We start from the raw sequence: 21,658 nt of genomic DNA, 5'->3' as shown, positions 1-21,658 counted from the left end.
GAACCTGGGCTCTCGGTAGTGAGAGTGCGGAGTCCTAACCACTGGACCACCTGGGAATTCCTTGAATTGCTTACAGCTTTAAATAAAAAGCCTTCTTTTCTTTTATGTAGTAGTAAAACTGAATACTGTCAAAATTCACTGCCTCGCAGTGCTCTTATTAAGCCCACATTATACTGATTTCTGGAGTCAGGCCAATGTGATGGCCTCAAGCTAAATAACCCCTCAACAAAGATATTTGGCCATAGGATAGTTAGGATTTTTACTTACCAGCACTAGCAGGTTTGTAGACTTGTAGGAATTTGTTTGCAGCTCTCCCAAAATGTTCATTCACTTTGTATCTATGGACTTTTCCTGTTGGACCAGCTCTCTGCTAATCAGGTCCTTTGCACTTATAATTTCATCATATAGGCTGGCCATCTCCAAAATGTCCATCATTTTAAAACACTCTGAAGCACGTCGGGTGTCATCATAAATTAAATCCCTCTCTGTGGGGGAAAAATACTTTAAAAACACAGAAGTAATTTGAACTTGTGAAATCAAAGCTGGATTTCAAATAAGTTATGGTTTTAGTAAACAAAATAAGAAACTCCTATTTAACTTGGCTGCTCCTTTCCAGTAACAGATTTTTGAGTTTGGAAGTAGTCTCATTTCCCAAAAATGAGTCATTTCTTTTTTCTGTGTGACTTTTTACTGCAGCCTACATTTCACATCAAACAACTCAGATGCGGTGAGCCTCACCTTTTCTAGGAGGCTTACGGGCTCTTCACAGATCATCAAATTGTTTTGCAGAAACAGCGCATACATTTCTGTTTTACTGTAATCCTCTTCTCCATTCTCATCCCCAGTGTGTTTCCAAGCACTCTTGTGTTTCCACGTTCCTCTTGTCCCACATTTAGAGAACATGATTATATGGGAGGACAATCTTTTAATTTAATTTCTGTGGCTGGCAACAAAAATAGCCGTCTTGTAGCAAGAAGAGCCCTCCTTACAAAATATCAGAAATCTAAGTGCTTCCGCATGTTCTGAAGAACCTGGAAAGTGATCAAAAACTTTTCATTACGAAAGCCTCAGTATCACACAGGTAAGCAAATCACATCTTTTTTTTTAAGCAGTGTTCTGTACGAGGTGTGAAGGACATTTGACAGCTGAGATCTTTCATTTTCTTTGGTAAGAACTTGACGCAGGAAATGGAATTTGCCAAAATTTACATTTGTGTTGTCTGCCAAATATGCAGCTAGAGGAGGGAAGCTGAGTTTTTTTTGGACAGGATTGTTAATTAAAATGATTTGAAATTCCATTTTTGAAATCAAAGTGCCTAAGAACTAGGGGGAGAATTTTTTAGTTGCGACAATTTGATGCTTCATTTGATACACAGTAAAAAGCATAATCCCTGGTAAGGTTTTACAGAATGAGTGGAGTGCTAAGCATTAGGGGCCAACACAAAATTTATCAAAATGTTCCCTTTTGTTTGCCCACAGGTCATTTCAGTTGCATCTTCTTAATCAGAAAATGTAATTTTACTACTTTACTCAATTTCATAGAGCAATCAAAAGAAGAATACAACACTATGAGCTTTTTTGCATGGTGTACTCAAGATAATTCAGCAGTCACTATTTTTGACTGAGCATTGGTGTCTTTGGGGAAACAAAAAACTGGATGGATTTAGAAGTACTTGCCTGTCTCATCCCAGATGTTTGAGGTCCAGTCTCTAGGAGTACTTTCGTGCCCTCTTCTCCACAATGACCAAACTCTTTCTGGCATGTCATGCAGTGTGCCCTGCTTTGGTTATTTATTTCCCTCATCCAGTTGTATGCGTCCTTCTGTCTGTCATTAAAATAACACAGTTGTTTAGTCTCATTCAGTGATGTCTGGGTCATGCGGGTGTGAGTTCATTGTTCTCATTTTGATGGCATGAACTCTTAGAAAACACGATCACAGTATTCACGGGTGTGAATTCATTGTTCGGTGTGTGAGTTCATTGTTCTCATTTTGATGGCATGAACTCTTAGAAAACATGATCACAGTATTCACAGTGTGAAAAGTTAAACAAGCACTATCCCAATACAAAGCACAGCCATTACTTCTCGGGCAAAGTCAAAGTTCCAGTGCATTTGAATTGCATATTGGAATCTCATCGCTCGGGGGATGAAACCACAGAGGATCTAATGAATGAACCACAAGTGGTGGTCACCAACATCAGCGGTCAGGAGAGGTGAATGACAATGACAACATCTATGAAGGCAAATAATCTCTGCCACGTCCACTTGACATTAAAGATAGTGCTGCTTCAGTCCCTATTTTGGGGGTCACTGTATGGGTTTTATACTTTCCCCCCAATCTCCTGCACTCGCAATGGAAAACCAGGACTTTCCACATCTGGGAGGGATTTCCCAGATGGTGGGACTTTCAGTAAAAATCCAGGATAGTCCTGGGCAGAGAGAGGCAGTGGTTCTAGAAAGATCTGTCTGTGCTCCATGGGGAAGGAGTGGGTGGGATACAACCATCCCCCATATAGACCTGTCTTTAATCCTCAGCTTTCAGCTTCATTTCTCAGTCTTACCCCTCGAGGTGACTGAGCCCTCAAGATCTCCAGGTAGACTGACAGACGGACAGACAGAAGCATGATCTAGGCTAGACGTTCTCAAACATGTTGGTCTCTGGACTCTACATTCTTAAATATTAATGAGGATGCTAGTGAGCTTTTACTTATCTGGATTGTGTCTGTCAATGTTTACTGAATCGGAAATTAAAACCGAGAAATTTAAAAAATAATTGTGTATTCACTGATTTAAAAATAACAATAATAAAATCATTGCATGTTAACAGAAAAAAGCATATTTTTTCATGAACAATAACTACATTTTCCGAATCAAAACAGTTTAGTGAGAAGGGTGGCTTTGTTTCATTTTTCTGCAAATCTCTTTAATGTCTGGGTTAATAAAAGGCCTCTGGGTTTTCATTTCTACTTCTGCATTCAATCTTGGTTGAAGTATTAGAAAAATGTGACTTCACACAGATATGTAGCTGGAAAAGGGAGTAGTATTTTAGTAGCCTTTGTAGATAATTCTGTATACATATTCTATTCGACACCAAAACTTAAAGGTCAAAATTAATACAATTAGTAACTTTACTGTTTCAACCTGTAACAATTGTTGTAACATCCTTAGGTGAAATTGACTTTTTTCCTGCAGGTGCATGGGAGTGAATAATACAATGACTTCTGGGACAGTATGGTACCTCTGCCTGGATTCATGATGAGACCTCTGCAGTTTTACCCACCATTGCTTTTGGACCATCAATGCAAATGTCAACAAATGAAAATGGCAAATAGGATCTTAGTATTATCATGAAAATATAATAATGACATTACCGACAGCCCACACTTTGAGAACTGCTCATCCAGGCTATCTCTTTCTTGGCTTACTTTATCCATCCACTAACTCCCATTCACTTTCTTTCAGAGGTATTTTGAATTCTCTTTTTGATCTAGGTTATTCCATTTTATGTTTTCAATCCTTATTACAGTGGAATCCCACTGCATTTAGAGAAAGCAAGTATGTCTGGCATATCGAAACATAGGGTTCACATAAGTCCTTTTTACTGTTTGCCCAAGAATCATGAAATTCATAGGTAAAAACTTCAACAAAGGTGAGAGATGTTGTTTTGCAAACATGCTCATTTCTTAAACAGAATCTTTTAGAAAGTTCAACATGAGGAAGCTCTCTGTTCTCATTTAGGTAGACTTCAGCCTCAGCCAGAATTGGTTCTCATTTGGAAGCCTAGGTGGCCCTGCTTAGAAACCCCCTGCGATTGGTCAGAACATGAACCTGTGGTGAAGAGTTTATCTTCCTTTGATCCTGTACAATAAAAGGTTGACTCAGCAGGTCCAGATTGTCCAAACCCTACACATTCCAGAGAAGTTCTGCCCCTTGACAGCTGCTGGGAAGTTCTGCCCCTTGACAGCGGCCGGGAGATATACTCTAAACCCTTGAAATATCCTGCCTGATCTCAGGTATCTCTGTTTACCTGGGGCCCTGATCCATGGCCAGATTCTTTATGCTAATGTGATTTATGGTGGGGACCTTATCAGTCTGACCTCTGGAGTGACCAGAGACTAAGAAACCAAATTCAACTCTGTGGACAATCCATGCCTACATGACTGACCCCCAATAAAAATGCTGGACACCAAGGCTCAGGTGAGCTTCCCAGATGGCAATGATCCATGGTGTTGTCACACGTTGTTTGCTGGGAGAATTCCACACTGTGTAAATGCATGGGGAGAGGACAACTACAAGGTCATGTGTGGTCTCTTTTCTGGGCTCTGCCTTATGTGTCTTTACCTGTCTGATTGTAACCTGTATCCTTTTGCTATCATAAACCACAACTGTGAATATCATCGCTTTTCTGAGTTCTGTGAGTCCTTCTAGAGAAACACGGAACCTGAGAGTGGTCCTGGGGATCCCTGAGAACAGATCCCTCCTGCCCACTCTGCTGTACCCAAAATTACCTAAAAGACAGAAGCTAGGCACAAATGCTGCCTGCCTGCAAGGAGTTCATGGTTTAGTAAGAGAGGAGGTTAATATGCCCAAAGTACAGTACAAGGTACACAATCAAGGAACACTGTCAGATAGATCCACAGGGTCTCATGGCTTAGAAAGGAAAAGGAATCCATCAGGCTGGGGGTATTTTGACACAAAGGTAGTGAGGCTAGAAATACATGAAAACTCACAGAACAAAAACATTCAAATTGCCTTTGGAAATAGAATCAATTGTTAGCCAAATGCTGAATCAGAAAATCCAATGTCTGTAGTTCTTCCTCCCTGACCTTTTCTTCCTCTTTGTTTTGTTCTTGCTTGAATTCTTTGCCATCTGGCTGGCTCTATCCAAAAAGATATCTAATCTTTTTTGCACTTTGACAGAAACTCTTTCACATCAGGAAATTCTGCCTCCCAGGTATTTGCTCATAAGAGCCTTTTATCTGTAACTGGGGTCTGGGACTGCTCTGTCTCTGGTTAGAGTAACATCTGGCAACAGCAAGATAATATTTTCAGACAGATGGAGAGAGAATTCTCCTGGCCACTGAGCTAACTGTTGCCAAGGCTGCCTGGGAATGTACATCTGCTTTAGTTCGTTTGGGGCCAGAGATGGGTTAGAAGGAAGAGTAGGGTATCAAGACATCTCTTTTCTTATTCCTCTCCCCCGCCCCCAGTTCTAAACATCTCATCTTATTTCTCAAATCCAAGATTCTCCCCCAAATGTTTCTCCCTGTAACATTTCCCCTCCCCTTCATTTCCTCTCCCTGTAGGTGAGCATGACCTTGGGAGCAGGTACCCACAGCCAGAGACCTGGAGTTTCTGACATCTGGGCTCTCTCCTAGGGCATCTAACCTGGGGGAAGTGAGCTGGTGGCAGCTGCTTGATGACAGTGTGTGTGTGTGTGTGTGTGTGTGTGTGTGTGTGTGTGTGCATTGTGGGGTTTAATTTTCTGTGTTAAGTAGAGGCTCAAATAGAACACTTCTAATTTTCCAGTTCTACTTCAAGATGCTACGGATATTTGATTAAATGAGAGCTGGGAAATACAGATAAACGAGTCATCATTGATGTCAATTATAAGTAATGCAGAACAGCAAGCAAACAAAACTCTGAAACTTGGTGTTCTGGGTATGAACATTACCAATAGAAGTCATCTATGAGCATGACTGACCATTGCAGCTCATTCACCCTGCAATATAATAACACTTATATAGAGGCGGCAACATGCCATTTTCTTGGTTATGTTTTACTTGATCAATAAACTCTACATGATGCTCACTTTTCATTCATTTTCCCTTTGGATACAGTGGTTGTCTGCACACAACTTCAAGTGAAAAGGAACATAGCCTGGGAAGGGGCTTCCCTGGTGGCGCAGTGGTTGAGGATCTGCCTGCCAATGCAGGGGACACGGGTTCGAGCCCTGGTCTGGGAGGATCCCACATGCCACGGAGCAACTGGGCCCGTGAGCCACGACTACTGAGCCTGCGCGTCTGGAGCCTGTGCTCCGCAACAAGAGAGGCCGCGATAGTGAGAGGCCCGTGCACCGCGATGAAGAGTGGTCCCCACTTGCCGCAACTAGAGAAAGCCCTCGCACAGAAACGAAGACTCAACACAGTCATAAATAAATAAATAAATAAATAATAATAGCCTGGGAAGACTCCGTTGATGGATGTGCCATTTTGTGGTTTTCGCATTCCAGATGGTTTGCAAATTGCACGCCATCATCCATTCAGTGGATGCCTGCTCTGTGCCTGCCTGCTCAGTGCTGTTCCCCTCTGCAGGGAAGTCAGGGCAGGTGAGGACAGATGGGGAGGAGGTGTTTACAGCTCTTGCCAGAGGGAAGTCCTCTTGGATGGTGAGGAAGTGGCCGCCTGGATTGTCCCCCAGGGCAGCCACCCAGCATGGGCATGGCTGTTAAAGCCAGCGCAGGCTCCCAGCAGCTGGCAGGGACGGCTGAGGACCCTCCTGCCCTTGCCTGTGTGGGGTCCCAGTCCAATCCCCACTCCACCTGACTCCATCCTCATTTCACCCCACTCTTGGTTTCTGTATTTGGAAAAAAAACCACTTTTCCATGAGCTCATTCTTTAGACATGCTCCTTCCTCATCACTTCAGGGGAGCTCCTGTACACAGCCGTACTTCTTTTTTTTAGGAGTATTTTATCATTTATTTATTTATTTATTTTTAAAATTTTTATTGGCGTATCGTTGAGTTACAATGTTGTGTTACTTTCTGCTGTACAGCAAAGTGAATCATTTGTACACATACAAATATCCACTCTTTTAAGGTTCTTTTCCCATTTAGGTCATTACAGAGTATTGAGTAGAGTTCCCTGTGCTATACAGTAGGTCCTTACTAGTTATCTATTTTACATATAGTAGTATGTATTTGTCAATCCCTTCTTTAGGACCAAATTCCATGCTGGTCCCCCTAGGGGAGGCCCTGGAGGCTAGTGATTTGCCGGGAACATTGTTGACTTGGTTTTTAAGTTCTGAGTTTAACCCCATTTTGACCTTGTCTTTAAGAGAATATTCCCTTGGAATGACTGTCACAGTAAATGTCCTGATTCTGTACTTCATTCCCAAATGAAATTGGGTCAAGTGTCGTACTGAAGATCTCCTTTTATATGAGCAGGAAGGAGTAGCTCATCAGATGGGAATATGCTCTATGGAGGTACTGACCTCTGAGAGGGGTCTCTTTATGCTAGGCTGCAGAATCATGATGGAAATGATGAATTGGGTCTACATGGGCCTGGTTAAACATGGCTGGGAAACATCTTTTTCTTGAGATCCACATCACACTTTCTTAGTAGAGTGGAAGAAAGATTTGGAGAAATAAGACTGTATTTCAAATAGCCATAGTGGCCCTTCCTGCCTGGGTGAACCTGGACAATTTACAGAATATCACTCCGCCTCAATTTTTTTCACCTTAACATGGTGTATTAGTTTCTGCAGGCTGCTGTAGCAAAGTACCCAAAAGTAGGTGGTTTAAGACAACAGAATTTATTGCCTCACAGTTCTGGAGGCTGGAAGTCTGAAATCAAGGTGTGTCAGGGCGATGCTCCCTCCGAAGGCTCTAGGGAAAATCCTTCCTCGCCTCTCCCAGCTTCTGGAGGTTGCTAGCTGTCCTTGGGGTTCCTTGTCTTGTAGCTGCTTCACTCCACTCACATGGCCTGTGTGTCTTCACATCATCTTCCCTCTGTGTGTATCAGTTTCTGTGACCAAACTTCTTTTTACAAGGACACCAATCATATTGGATTAAGGCCCATCTTAATGACCTCATTTTAACTTGATGACCTCTGTAAAGGCCCTGTTTCCAAATCAGCTCACATTCTGAGGTCCTGGGGGTTAGAACATCAACATCTCTTTTTGAGGGGACACGATTCAGCCCATAATATATGGGAATAATATTTACCCTATAGGCAACCATCTAGCACGGATGTGAACCCCATAAAGGAGAGATATTATATGATGATGACCACAGGAAGGGTGATTTGAAGTGATTAAATCTTCAAAGTCATTCACTTCTTCACTCATTATTTCCACAGACACTTACTGAAAGCTGTGTGCCAGGCGCCAGGGACCAACCTTTTTTTTTTTGGTTCCCACCTGGCTCCTGCCTTGGTCCCAGTTTCCCCCAGTCCCTGGCATTGGCTCCCTCTCCGCTGTGTAATCTCCTCCCTGCCTGGGTGGCCCAAGGGCTGGACCAGGCCTCCGGTTACAGACCCTCGGCTCTGCCACCAGCACCAAGGCTGCCTTGCTTCCCCAGCCCTGTTCTTCCTGCTCTGTCTTCCTAACCTCCCAGGCTCGAAGCCCTGACTTCATTCTCCCCACCAGGGCCTTGCTTCTGCATGTTATCCCTGCCAAGGGGGGGGATTTGACAGGAACTGATGAAGCCCGTAGCTGGAAACAGCCCTGGGGACTTTCTCTAGTCTGGGAGAGTTTGCATCCTCTCTCTCCTCCATCCACGTTGTGTCCTCCTCTCCTTCTCTTCTGGCTCCCAGCCTAAGCTTTCCACATGCCCTGCAGAGCACCTGGCCATACTCAATCCCTGTGCAGATCTCAGGTGTTTAAGGATTGCAAGGAGGAGGCTGCAGACACACACACACACACACACACACACACACACACACACACACACTATACGTTCCCAACCTATTTAATTAGGAATCTTCCTCTTAAAGCAAGTAAGGCATTTTATGTAGCAGCAGAGGCAACACACCTTGGGGTGGTTTTTCCTTGGAGCTGGGGTTTTAACAGGACATGCAGCTGCTGGTGACACTTTCCCCTCCAGAATTAAGAAAGCAGGTGGGGGCTTCCCTGGTGGCGCAGTGGTTGAGAATCTGCCTGCTAATGCAGGGGACACGGGTTCGAGCCCTGGTCTGGGAGGATCCCACATGCCGTGGAGCAACTGGGCCCGTGAACCACAACTGCTGAGTCTGCGCGTCTAGAGCCTGTGCTCCGCAACAAGAGAGGCTGCGACAGTGAGAGGCCCGCGCACCGCGATGAAGAGTGGCCCCCACTTGCCGCAGCTAGAGAAAGCCCTAGCACAGAAACGAAGACCCAACATAGCAATCAATCAATCAATCAATCAATCTTTAAAAAAAAAGAAAGCAGGTGGATTCTTCTTAAGCCGCTGCCCTTTTATATACAGGGCTTACATTACCTTCCCAGAGGAACTTATATTAACAATGCACACACTAGCTACTTATTAGAATCACCTGGGGGTGGGAGGTAAATACCCCCAAATACCCAGGTTTCTGGGTATATAGAGTCAACATGTCTTTGACAAAGGAGCAAATGTAATTCAGCTGAGGAAGGATAGTCTTTTCAATAAATGGTGTTGGGACACCTGGATATACACATGCAAAAAAAAAAAAAAATTAAAAAAAATCTACACACAGACCTTGTACCCTTCACAAAAATTAACTGAAAATGGATCATCATCCCAAATGTAAAATGCAACACTATAATAGTCCTAGAAGGCAACACAGGAGAAAAATCTAGGTGATCTTAGGTTCAGTGATGACTTTTATATATAATACCAAAAGCAAAATCCATGAAAGGAAAAAATGATAAGTTGGACTTCATTAAAATGAAAAACTTCTGTTCTGCAAAAGATACTGTTCAGAGAATGAAACAACAAGCCACAGACTGGGAGAAAATGCTTGCAAAACACGTATCTGATAATGGGCTAGTATCCAAAATACACAAAGAACTTTCAAAATTCAGCAATAAGAAACAAGCAACCCAATTTAAAAATGGGCAAATGACCTGAACACACACTTCACCAAAGAAGACTTATGTACTTATGGGAAATAAGAACATGAAAAGATGCTCAACATCCTATGTTACGAGGAAGCTGCCAATTAAAATAACAATGAGATGCATATATACCAACTGCAATGGCCAAAATCCAAAACCCTGACAACATCAAATGCTGGCAAGGATGTGGAGCAACAGGAACTCTCATTCATTGCTGGTGGGAATGCAACATGGTGCAGCCACTTTGGAAAACAGTTTGGCAGTTTTGTACAAAATGAGACATGCTCTTAGCACACAGTCCAGCAGTCATACTCCTTGCAATTCACCCAAATGCGTTCAAAACTTATGTCCACACAAAAATCTGTACACAGATGTTTATAACAGCTTTCTTCATAGTTGCCAAAACTTGGAAGCAACCAAGATGTCCTTCAATAGGTGAATGGGTAAAGAAACTGTTCTACAGCCATACAACAGGATATTATTCAACTAGACAAAGAAATGAGCTATCAAGCCATGAAAAGGTGTGGAAGAATCTTAAATGCATATTGCTAAGTGTAAGAAGACAATCTGAAAAGGCTACAGACTGTATGATTCCAAGGATATGACTTTCTGGAAAAGACAAAATTATGAAGACAATAAAAAGATCTATGGTTGCCAGGGGTGAGGGGGCAGGGAATGATGAATAGGTGAAGCACAGGGGATGTTTAGAGCAGTGGAACTATTCTGTGTGACACTGGAATGGTGGCTACATGTCATTAATACACTTGTTAAAATCCATGAAATGTACAACACCAGGAGTGAACCCTAATGTAAACTATGGACTTTAGCTAATAGTAACATGTCAATATTGGCACATCAATTGTAACACATGTACCACACTAGTGCAAGATGTTACCAAGAGCGGAAACTTTTTAAAAAGCAAGGAGGGTCAAGGCATATAGATAACACAGCAAAAGCAAGGTGGGGAATAGTGCATGCTACACTTTCATTTTATGTGTAAATATATATGATTTCTTGTCTGTTTTAAAATGATCTCTGGAAGTTGCCTCTGAGAGAAGTGAGTGGCTGAGGACAGGGCTTGGATGGAGACTTACTGTACTGTCCTTGTGTACATTTTAAAATCTGTGCCTTACACATGTAATCTCTCTTCAAAAATAAATAAGATTAACAAAAAAATGAAGACAGAAGAAAACAACAGAGATACCCAGACTGTATCCCAGATTAGTGTAATCGGTATCTCTGGTAGTGAAGTCAAGGCATGAATAGTTTCTAAAGCCCCTCCATGTATTCAGGAGAGAACCACAGCTTTAGAGGACCATTTGCAAACATGGGGCTCCCCTGGTTCTTGCACCAAACTCATCAGCAGGGCCAAACTTTCATGGGTGTGGACAGATAAAGCAGGGTCAGTGCCCAGGTGTCTCTCAACCTTAGCTCACCCCCAGTGTCTAGTTGTCTGGAAGCCCATTTCCCCAGGGATACCAGCCAGCGCACTCTCCCTGGTTTAATTCAAGTTTACCAGATGAGTTTCAAAAGCAATGCACATGCTTTCCTTGCAGCTAGCTATGTTAATTACAGAGAATTGTGAGTCTCTGGGGAGGCAATTGCTCAGAGTTCAGCTCTTGAGTCTGTCAATTTTATCTTTCATTTCCTTTGCTCTCTCCCAAGGGGCTGGGAGCTGTGCCCTCCAGGCACTGGCAATGGAAGCAGCACAGCATGGCTGGTAGGAGCATCGCTCAGACTGCCTCAGAGTTGCATCCCAGCTGCCGCTCGCCAGCTTGTCTTTAAGGAACCCAGCTTGCTCACTGGGGTTAAGCTGGCAGCACCACCATGCTAAATTCAGCAAGAGTTCTAGGGCAGTATGGGCAATAACTGCATTTCCCATAATCTGAGATATTGTATGTGAAAGCTCACTAACAATTGTGTTTTTTAATTAAAAAATAAAAGTAAACTCTTGCCCCGTGGACCAGGCTCCAGGCCAGGTAGTGAGGGTACAAAGAGAAGAAAAACTCCATCCTTCCCCTTCCCTCCCTCTACCTCCTTTCAGTCTATTCCCACGTGAAAAGCCAACATGGAACCAAAGTTGACGAAGAGCTGAAGAACTAATTAGGCAGGTTTCAAAGAAAAATTGGGGGAATTATGATGTCTGTTTGCTCCTTTTCTGTTCCCACCCTCAGCTTGTTTACCTTCTGCCCACCCTTCCCTTCCTTCCTCCCCCTGTTTATACAAGTGCTTCCTTATCGGGCTGACATTCCCCATCTCAAAGATGATGAGAGGAATTGATTGGGAAATCTGTTCTGCATTTTGTGTGCGTCCTGTCCAAACTATAGTGTTTGAAAACGCTTGTGCTGTTTAATCTAATTTGCCGTTCCTAGTAGCGAGGTTTACTAAAGTCAGGAGGCAAAAACCACATGCAAATCTATTTAGACTGTGCACAGTCATTGCTGTGACATGCTGTACTCTGGTTATATTTTTGCTCTTATACATCCTTTTGTTTTGTTTTTCCTAGAGTTAGAAATTCTTTTCTTTTACTTTATTTAGTATTGATCAGGATTTGCTCAGAAAAGCAAACCAACGGTTTTGTTTTTTGTTTTTTTCACCATGGCAGTGAAGGCCCAGAATACTAACCACTAGGCCACCAGGGGACTCCCTGAACTGTAACAGTTGTTTTGTTGTTGTTGTTCTACTTTTACTCCTGGATCTCTTTCTCCAGAAGCTTTCCGTTTTTCTGCTCCCTTCTTTGTGCATGGCACTTGACTATTGTCTTGGGGCTTTTTTTCAGTTTCTCTGATGTCTCACTGGTTTCCTGGATCTGGTCTTCTTTCTTGGTTTACTCCCTGCCTCCTTCTTCCCCTGAGTTTGTTTTATGTATATATGTGTGTGTGTGTGTGTGTGTGTGTGTGTGTGTGTGTGCGCGCGCACGTATACTTTATTCCTGAAACTCCTCTTCTGGTACCTCCTAGGAAATAATGCATGGGAGATAGAACACTTACTCTCATGCCTGAAAATGTCTCAAACTTGGCTGATGGTTACGTGTTTAATTTTGATTGACAATTGAAAATCATATTTTCCCCCAGAACTTCCAAGGCCTTCGAACATCTGGTATTGTTCTTGAGAAATCCAATGACATTCGGATCCTCATTTCATCATATATAACCTTCCTTTCTCCCTCCCTCTCCCTCCTCCTCTGCTTCCTCCTCATTCTTTTCCTTTCTCTCTCTCTCTCCCTTTCTTTCAACTATCATTTTTATCCTGATTGTGAAATTTCATAGTTAGAGTTTCCTGCTCTGGGCCTTTTTTTTGTACATTGCATTGGTTATTAAATGGGCCCTGTTAATCTGTCCAGATTGAAATTTTCCTATACTATTTCCTTTATGTCTTTGTTATTATCTTCCAATCCATTTCCTCCCTGTTTTCGTTTTATGGAACTTCTTCTACTAGTTAAGCATTGGACGCCCTGAACTGCTCGTTGAATTCTCCTATCAGCTTATCTATAGCTCATTTGTTTGTTTCTTCTCTTCCTGTTGCTTTTTAAAAGTACTTTCTGGGATATTTACTTGATTTAATTGAATCTTCCACTAATTTTTTAACATTTTAACATTCATTATTTTAATTTTGTTTCTTAAAGAGCTTTCTTATTCTCTAATTGCCCCATCTTGGTATTAGAGCATTCTGTTCTTGTTTCATGAGAATAGTATCGTTCTATGTCTCTAAAGATACTGATGGTCTTTGGAAATTTTCTTCTGTTCTCCATACTTTCTCTATTTCCTGATTTTAAAAAAATCTTTTTTTGTTTTCTTTTGATCTTTATGTTGAATGCTTTCTTTAAAAACCTACTGATACTTTGCTGTCTGTCAATGTTTCAGAATAGAGGACTTGAGCTGATGTGAAGCTCTCTGACTGTGATGGGGCAATGCCTCCCAGGCTGTGCTATTAGGGGATGGGGGTGGTCATGGGCTTTTTCATGGGCTGAATCAAATATGTATATCAATTCATTTTTTAAAAATATTTTTATTTCTTTATTTGTTTGGCTGCGCCGGGTCTTTGTCGTGGCACGCGGGATCTTTAGTTGCGGCATGCGGGAACTAGTGCCCTGACCCCAGGGATCAAACCCGGGCCCCCTGCGTTGGGAGCGCAGAATCTTAACCACTGGACCACCAGGGAAGGTCCCACATTTTTGTATATGTCAAGAATATGCTAATAATTCTAGGGAAGTAGACAGGCAATTATCATTATAATATAGGAGGAATGTCCAAATTCTAAAAAAAACTCACAAAGTTCTTAAAAGAATGGTCCATGGCTACAGTTTTTGACTTCTTTTCTTAGGTGCTGCCAGAGCCCTTTGTATCAGAGGGTGGATCTCAAACCTCTTGCTTCTCACTTAGACTTCTCCCATACTTGACCTTCCTCCACCAAGGTTCCTTTCTCACTGTATTGGACAGAAGAAATGCAAGCTCGGTACAAAAATGGGTGTGAACATTTCTGTTGATTCAGGTGCTAGTGTGTTTCAGTAGTTCCTCTGCTTATTTAAGGGTATTAACATTGGATGGTACCCATCTCAAGTCTGTCCAAAATAGTTAACCCAAAGCAATTATTCTTGATTGTACCACATGGTTTCCAGATCATGTTCCAATCAAGTAATGAATTCCAGATTCATTATTTGATGTAATTTCTTGAGTACATAGAGTTGTTAACCCCGTTTGTGAGTCTTGGTACCCACAATTCACTCTTCTTGGGTTACTTTCTCTTCACATGGGGAAAAGCTATTTTCCATCTTCTCCTTCCTCTTTCAAAACTGCTGAACTTTTATCTTCCCTAAGAAGTTTTCTGTAAAGATTCAGGTATTTCTGTTCATGTTTCTACACCTCCGCATTTGAGCTCCTGATATGTGTTTATGTTTGTTCATCCAGCCTCTCATGGAAAGTCACCTCCTCCATTTCTTCATCATCAGGACTCTACATAGTAAGGGCTTGACCTGCATTGCATTTGACTCATGGAAGGGACATATGTCTACCTCTGGGGACAAGTTTAACATGGGTTTGAGGAGTTAACCCAGGATTATTTCTCGAGTTTTTCTCAACCACTGTTGCATCTGCTAATAGTATCTATTTTCTTTTATTTATTTATTTTTATTTTTGGCTGCATTGGGTCTTCGTTGCTGTGCGTGGGCTTTCTCTAGTTGCAGCGAGAGGGGGCCTCTCATTGCAGTGGCTTCTGTTTTGCGGAGCATGGGCTCTACGTGCGTGGGCTTCAGTAGTTGTGGCACATGGCCTCAGTAGTTGTGGCTCGTGGGCTTAGTTGCTCCGCGGCATGTGGGATCTTCCCGGACCAGGGCTTGAACCCGTGTCCCCTGCATTGGCAGGCAGATTCTTAACCACTGTGCCACCAGGGAAGTCCCTCTATTTTCTTATAGTAACTTTTTTTTAAAGAATAAAATTGCTTTGGGTTTTTCTGATCCTCTGGGAAACTAGGTGTCAGGTTGGAAATTAGGTTGTTCTGAGCAAACGAGCCCTTCTTACCAGAAGATCTGGAATTCGGTACTTTATTTGCCTCTAACTCCCTACACGATCATGAGGATGCTTTCTGCTTTCTCATCACCAAAATCAGGTGAATACAAAAGCCTATGTAGCCGACTGGAGTTTTGTGATGACAAAGGGAGATTCTAGACAAGATGTGGGGGTCATATCACTGTCCATTCCAGGTGCACCGAGAAGCCACCTGTGGTTTGCAGCACAAAATTGTAAGTCTGATGATGCTGTTCAACCACATATTTTTAATCTCTCTAAAATTTAATCTTCTCATATGCAAAAAGGTAGCAACAACAGCACTTGGGTACTTCAAAAAGTGTTTTGTCTGAGAGAAGGCACAGATTGCGTAGGTGATATGTCCATCTCTCAGTGTCCTTGTTCAGGCTGAGCTGATTGCTATGATGCAGAAATGCGGGAAGCCTATGATTCTTTTAAAAGTTGAGAATTTCAGAACCTATTTGTGTAGCAAGGTAAACTGGAATTGGCTGATGGATGACTAAAAGGAAAGTGAGCCCTTTCACCTTTTAGAAAGGTTAAAGTGACATTGTCAGTGTGGCTTAATGTTCACTGCTGTCCTGCTGGTAGATTACATGCTTGATACACTGTCACATGGGTGATGACATTGTGTTTAAGTCACGGCTGTGACAGACTGAAAGTGTCTCAGGAGTCTTGGTGTCAACATTCCTCAAACTGCGTTTCAAAAGAATTCTCCCGAAAGAATTCCTTAAGGACTACCCTGATGCCATAGCAGGAAGGACACCTTCAAAATACAGCAGGAGTCCAACTACAAGCCTAGTGCTTTCCGTCAGAATCTCTCATCGAAACTACTGAATTGGCTTCCTGCCTAGCACCCTGCATTGACTATATAGTCAGCTCTCCACAAAGCAGCCAGAATGATCTTCTAAAAATATAATTTCTTCAAAAATATAATTCTCATTGCAAAACCCTCCATTGTTTTTTCTCTTACAATCAGATGCAATGCAAATGCAGCCTTCCCATGGCCTAGCAGAGCTCAGTGTGATCTGGCCTGCATCAGCCTCTTCGAAGTCATGTCCTACCTACTACTGTCTCCTTTTCTTGATTCATTCTAATCATACTGGCTGTCTTACTTTTCTTTGGACATGTCTCAGGGCCTTTGCACTTGCTGGTACCTCTGCTGGACACACCCCCTTCCCCCCAGATCTTTACCTGACTGACTCTCTCAATTCCTTTAAGCATCTTCTCAAATACCACCTCCCCAGAGAGGCCTTCCCTGGTCCCTCACTCTAGTCACTCTCTATCCCCAATCGTGCTTTATTTTTCTTCCTGACTCGTAGTCACCTAGGATCATGTTATATTTCTTGGTTTATTTCCTTTCTTCCTTTCTAGAACATAAACTCCTTGAGATCAGAGACATGGTCCTTTTCTTGCTGTATCCCCATGCCTATAACGATATCTGGCCCAGAGTAGGTTGGCGATGAGTATTTGTTTAAATGAATGAACCAAGAAAGGAGTTACATTGAGGGTCAGATATGCCTGATGTCAAGTCTAAACCTTATCAAGTTGCCATTTATTGGAATACGAAGCATCTCTCTTCAACTCGCTAAGCGTTACTCTGCATGTTTTAAAATGTGTCCGATGCTACCTTCTTCTTAGGTTGTTAGAACTAAAAGAAGCAATAGAAAAAGCCTGCCACAGAGTGGGCGACCCACAAACATTCCCTCGGTCTGACTCCACACAGCTGTTTGTGGGCACTGCCTGTAAAATGGACTAGAAACTCAGGGGTTCTTTTTTTTTTTTTTTCTTATTGGTTTTATCTTTTTGTGACAGTATGATGTGGAGCTCCAGGGGCTGGCTGAAGCCCTTGGAGGGTTGTAGGCCATGAGTTTGAGAACCACTGGGCTGTGTCCATGGTTAGAGTACGGAGAAGTGAAGTTTGAAAACAAAATAGCAAGAGATCAGGAGGACGCACTTCATCTACTTTTTCCTCTTTTCCTTCCCTTTCCTCTGGTTCTGCATCAACCATGGTCTCAGACTTCCAGCTACTTAATGAAAATAAAACAAAACCATAAAAAACTTCCGGGCACCTTACAAGCCCACAACTCAGTTCAAAATCTTCAAGAAGAGCTGAGGTCTTTGGGTTGTTGGTAGGGTGAGTAATCACTGAACAGAGTCAGGGAACTGGATGTGACTTTCTCCTCTTACCAACTCACTATATGACCTCAGGCAAGTCCGTCCCTGCCTCAGTCCTGGAGGGAGGATAGAGACTTCCATTCAGGGGAGAATACTGATTAGCTCATCAAGTTTCCTGCTTGGATGGCATCTCTGCCATTTGCTTTTCTCGTCTCCAAAAGCATATAGATCCTGTCCTCAATTATTAAAGCAAGATAACGGTGCTTTTGATTTCCCTCTGAGAGTCTAACCTCGAATTGTTGGCTGTTTAGTACTGACAAAGTCTGGGAGAGGAGTGCCCTTTAGGAGTGACCATCCAAGGTCCCCCGCCCCATCCACCCCTGTAGGCACTCTGAGGCAGATGCCTCTCACTGGTCTACCAGAAGGCCAATTACTTGAACCATATTAGTTTATTTCCTTGTATAATTATCTTCACTGGACTGCACTTTAGGAATCATGCCCTTGGCTTTCATTAAACATCCTTGAAACAGTCATGCAAAGTTCACTGCTGCATTTGCACGAGAACTACTGTTGCAGACACGACCTATACGATTCTGGAAAAGACTTCCTGAGTGTTTTTGTGAAGCACAAGTCTGCAGGATATTAATAAAAATTTCATTATAGGAAAAGTTGAGTGAGTTTGGAAAAAAACCCAGGTGTCTTTCTTAAAGGTTATCTAAGAGGCTTTACTAACAAAAAGTACGGTGGATCCTTAGAAAGAGGATAAACTGCAAGATTTCCCATTTTGTCGACCCTTAGAATCCTGTTTTGGTGGTGCAGCTCTTGGGGTCAGTGCTCTGAGCACCCAGCAGAAGAGGCTCCGAATGCTTCGGGCTCAGTTAGTCAAGCACCGTGAGCTGCAACAGGGAACATACAGACAGGAGGCTACATAAGCAATTGACAGGGGAGCCTGCAGGGGGATGAGCAGCGAATGGGCAGCTGGCTCTTCCGTGCACAGCGATCCTGGGTACCTGGGGTCCCAAGAGGCTTTGCAACGTCCTGGCTGCATCAGATATTAACTTTGCTATTCATGGAGCTAAGGGTCCTAGTCTCAAATATATCCCTCAGTGACCCTCCTGTACAACAACACACAAAGTTAAAATATTTTAAAAAATAATTCATTGTTAGGAAAAGGACACAGAGACATGTGCTGTGTTTACTGTTTCATGGGCGAGATGGGGAGGAATGCCACTCGCTCCGACAGCTCACTACCTAGGAAGACCACTGAGAGTCTCTCCCCTCCTCTCCCGCAGCTGGAGTCTCTCTCTTTCACTTCCTAACGTGTACACCCCGTCAACCCTGAAATTTCAGCCTCCGAAGCTCCGAGAAAGCCCCTTGGGGAATACTCTGCTCCTCCCTTTCACTGGGCAGATGGACCAGCACAGGTGTGTGTGCAGACTGCCTGCCCTCCTATCCATGCAAGGTTCATTATTTAGAGGCTAATGATTTCATTTTAAAGTGGGAAGTGAAATATGTTTCGCTAAAGCTTCCAAAGTGAGGGAGGAAGGAGGGAGGAAGAGGGTAGGTCAGTGGATAAATATGATTGCCTGATGGTCTGGGTCCAGCCATCTTCCTAAGGCTGTGTCTTTAACTGGGAGGTACAGCAAGATGATCAATATCACAAGCAACCTTAGGAGAACCAGACGGGCCAGCCCGGATCAGCAGAGTCTGTGTGGTGAGATTTAAGGGGGTGCTTAGTTGGCCCTCCAGCTGTAAGTGTTTGCCAGATGACTTGTAACTTCACCACTGGAGCTAAATTCCTTTGACTCTTAGGGCTCTTTCTGCATTCAAGAGCCCTTGGAAATGAGAAATCCCTGAAATGGGCTGTCCCCTGCTGTCAGCTAACCCTGACGTTCAGGAGTAGAGTTGGGAGTAAAGGGACGCCGTGTACGCGGGGTCCTTCCTGGGCGTGTGTAACTCTGAGGCTAAGACAGTGAGACTGGCAGTTTCAGAAGAACCTCCAGGACCATGTCACCTACTGGCAGGCGGAGTAAGGACCCTGCAAGGTGGACAGACATACCTCTTCTCTTATCATTTGAGGGTCTGAGAGAAGAGGCACCGGGAGTTTAGCCTGAGCCCTTCCCACAGGTCTAGAGGTGGGAAGAGAGAGGGATGGGCTTTGACCCTGGGCGGCTCCTGCCTCCAGGCCAAGACCCTGGAGGAGGTTTAGTTTGTATCTTCAGAGGGGATGGGGTGCCCAGGCAGGTGACTGAAGACTTTCTCTCCGAAGGACCCAGCATTAGAGAGCTAAACAGCCCCAGACCTCGCAGGCCAGGAGAGCTTCTGGGCGTCCTTCCGTGGGGTCCCATCACCTCCCTGATGGAGGCAGACTGGGTACCAGGACCCTGCGGTGAAGCCGACTGGGGAGCAGCTTCCTCCAGCCTCTCCAAGCACAGACGTCAGCGGCGAGGCTCAGACTTGGTGGCTGTGCTCTGTCTCTGCACAGGCTTGTGTACGCGCAGCGGGGGACCCACGCAGGGGACCGGGGTGGGGAAGCACACAGGGGGAAAGTGTAGAGTGGATGCAAGTGGCGGTGGTGATGCTGGGGCAGTGCGAGCGGACAGTGGCTCTCCTGGAGTTTCCACCCCTCGGCGGGCTGGCGTGGGACCTGGGAACGGACAGTCCACGTGGAGGGGCAGCTACTCAGGGTAGCCCTGCCGGGGGTGGGGCGGGCGGTGCTGTCAGGCGGGGGCTGCCTTCAGGGTGGAGTTGTAGCAGAGAAGTGGGGTCACCCCCCTTGGAAGCTTTGAGAATGCGTATGAGGAGGGGGCTGAGAACAGAATCGGGGAAAGGTAAGGAGTGCCAGCTTGGTGGAGTTGGGTGCTGGCACGGCTCGCCTTGGAGTCGTGGGAGCGTTCCCAGGAACATCCAGGGGATCGCCGCCGGGGCCCCAGTGGTCCCACAGGCCTCTTGAGGCTGGCTGTGCTGTGCTGAAGCCCGTATCAAGGGCCCTGGGGATGGCAGCGGAGGCCAGCATGGTTGAGGGTCCCCCGCACCCACCTCATCTCTGCAGGGACCACAGAACTGCACGCACAGTGGGTGTTCTTCACCTGCTCACAAAAGAGCCGGATCATTGCATGCAGCAGGAAAGGCTTGACGGGGGGTGACAGGAGGGAGGGCAGGAGCAGAGATTTTCCATCTTGATGGTTTTGTTCAAGGCCAGCCCAGAAGCAGCTGACGTTGGCTTCATTTATCCAAAGGTCACGGCGAGTGACCCTCTACAACCCAGGGATCCTGAAATATTTAGCAGCTCTAATGTTTGGGTGGGAAGAGAACCTCTTTTGGATGAGAAGCTCAATTATTCAGGAAGGGAGAGCTCCCGTTATCTGGGGCGTAGGGGGGGCGCCTTCCTGCTGCGTTGGCGGGGTGCCGGGCGCAGGGCACCCTGCCTGGGACACTTGCCCTGCTCTGTGGGTGAGGCCTCTCCCACAGTGCTGGGCTCTGGGGGACTTTTCTCGTGGCCAAACTCTTCGTGAAAGTGACACAACGGCCTATTTCTTCCAACAGCATCTCTGGTTCAGCCTAGGGTATGGTTCGAGGTTGCATCTCTTGTAAACCCCCCTTCAGCTGCTGTCAAGGGCTGGCACCCGAGTTCTTGAATTCAGGCTGATGTGGGTCCTGCTAGAGCCTGCTGTCATCTGCACATGTCAACAAATGTGTATGAAGGTGTGGACCAGCTGGATCTCTCTCCTTCTCTGGGAAGCGTGCTTTTCAGCAGCGTCAGGCTGGGAAGGCAGACATTTCATTATCCCCGAAGTCCTGTGCAGGCAGTTGTCACACAGTGTTCCAGCAGCGGCCCACGGCCGGCACAGAACACTGCAAAGCTCCATCTAGCACAAGTGACCACGGGGAACGGGTTGAGAATCCTGCTGCTTTGTACACGTCTCCTAAGGGAAGAACATTAAGAAAGATGAGCACGCCACGGAACTGGCGAACTGTGTGGAAGGAGCGGGATCTGTAGAGCTCAGCAGCGGCGAGCTCCTGTCATGGCTTGGCCAATTCGGGTCTCCCCCTGTAACTTATGAGGGTGCGTTGATGTTTTCCCAGATGTGGTCCCCGTGTACAAGGCAAAGAATCACTTTGCACAAAGCCAGAAGGGATACATTGAAAGAATTATCAGAAAAGAATAATACATAGGAAATGTTTGTGCTCGCATGCAAGGAAAGTTTGTGGGGTATCTGTGGCTGC

General features: G+C 44.6%; 1 protein-coding gene across 1 annotated transcript in view; it reads right to left on the bottom strand.

Annotated features, from left to right (window-relative positions):
* Window positions 1-17,324, bottom strand: part of LOC132356572 (thimet oligopeptidase-like) — an 85,278-nt gene extending 67,954 nt beyond the window's left edge. Inside the window, 1 exon segment of the mRNA XM_059909431.1 lies at window positions 17,271-17,324. Coding sequence (XP_059765414.1) covers window positions 17,271-17,324 — 54 coding nt within the window.
* Between the last annotated feature and the right edge of the window lie 4,334 nt (window positions 17,325-21,658).

The sequence above is a fragment of the Balaenoptera ricei genome, chromosome 21, assembly GCF_028023285.1.
Source record: "Balaenoptera ricei isolate mBalRic1 chromosome 21, mBalRic1.hap2, whole genome shotgun sequence".
Classification (NCBI taxonomy): Eukaryota; Metazoa; Chordata; class Mammalia; order Artiodactyla; family Balaenopteridae; genus Balaenoptera; species Balaenoptera ricei.
The sequence above is the reverse complement of the archived record's forward strand: the minus strand, read 5'-3'. Positions and strand labels throughout refer to the sequence as shown.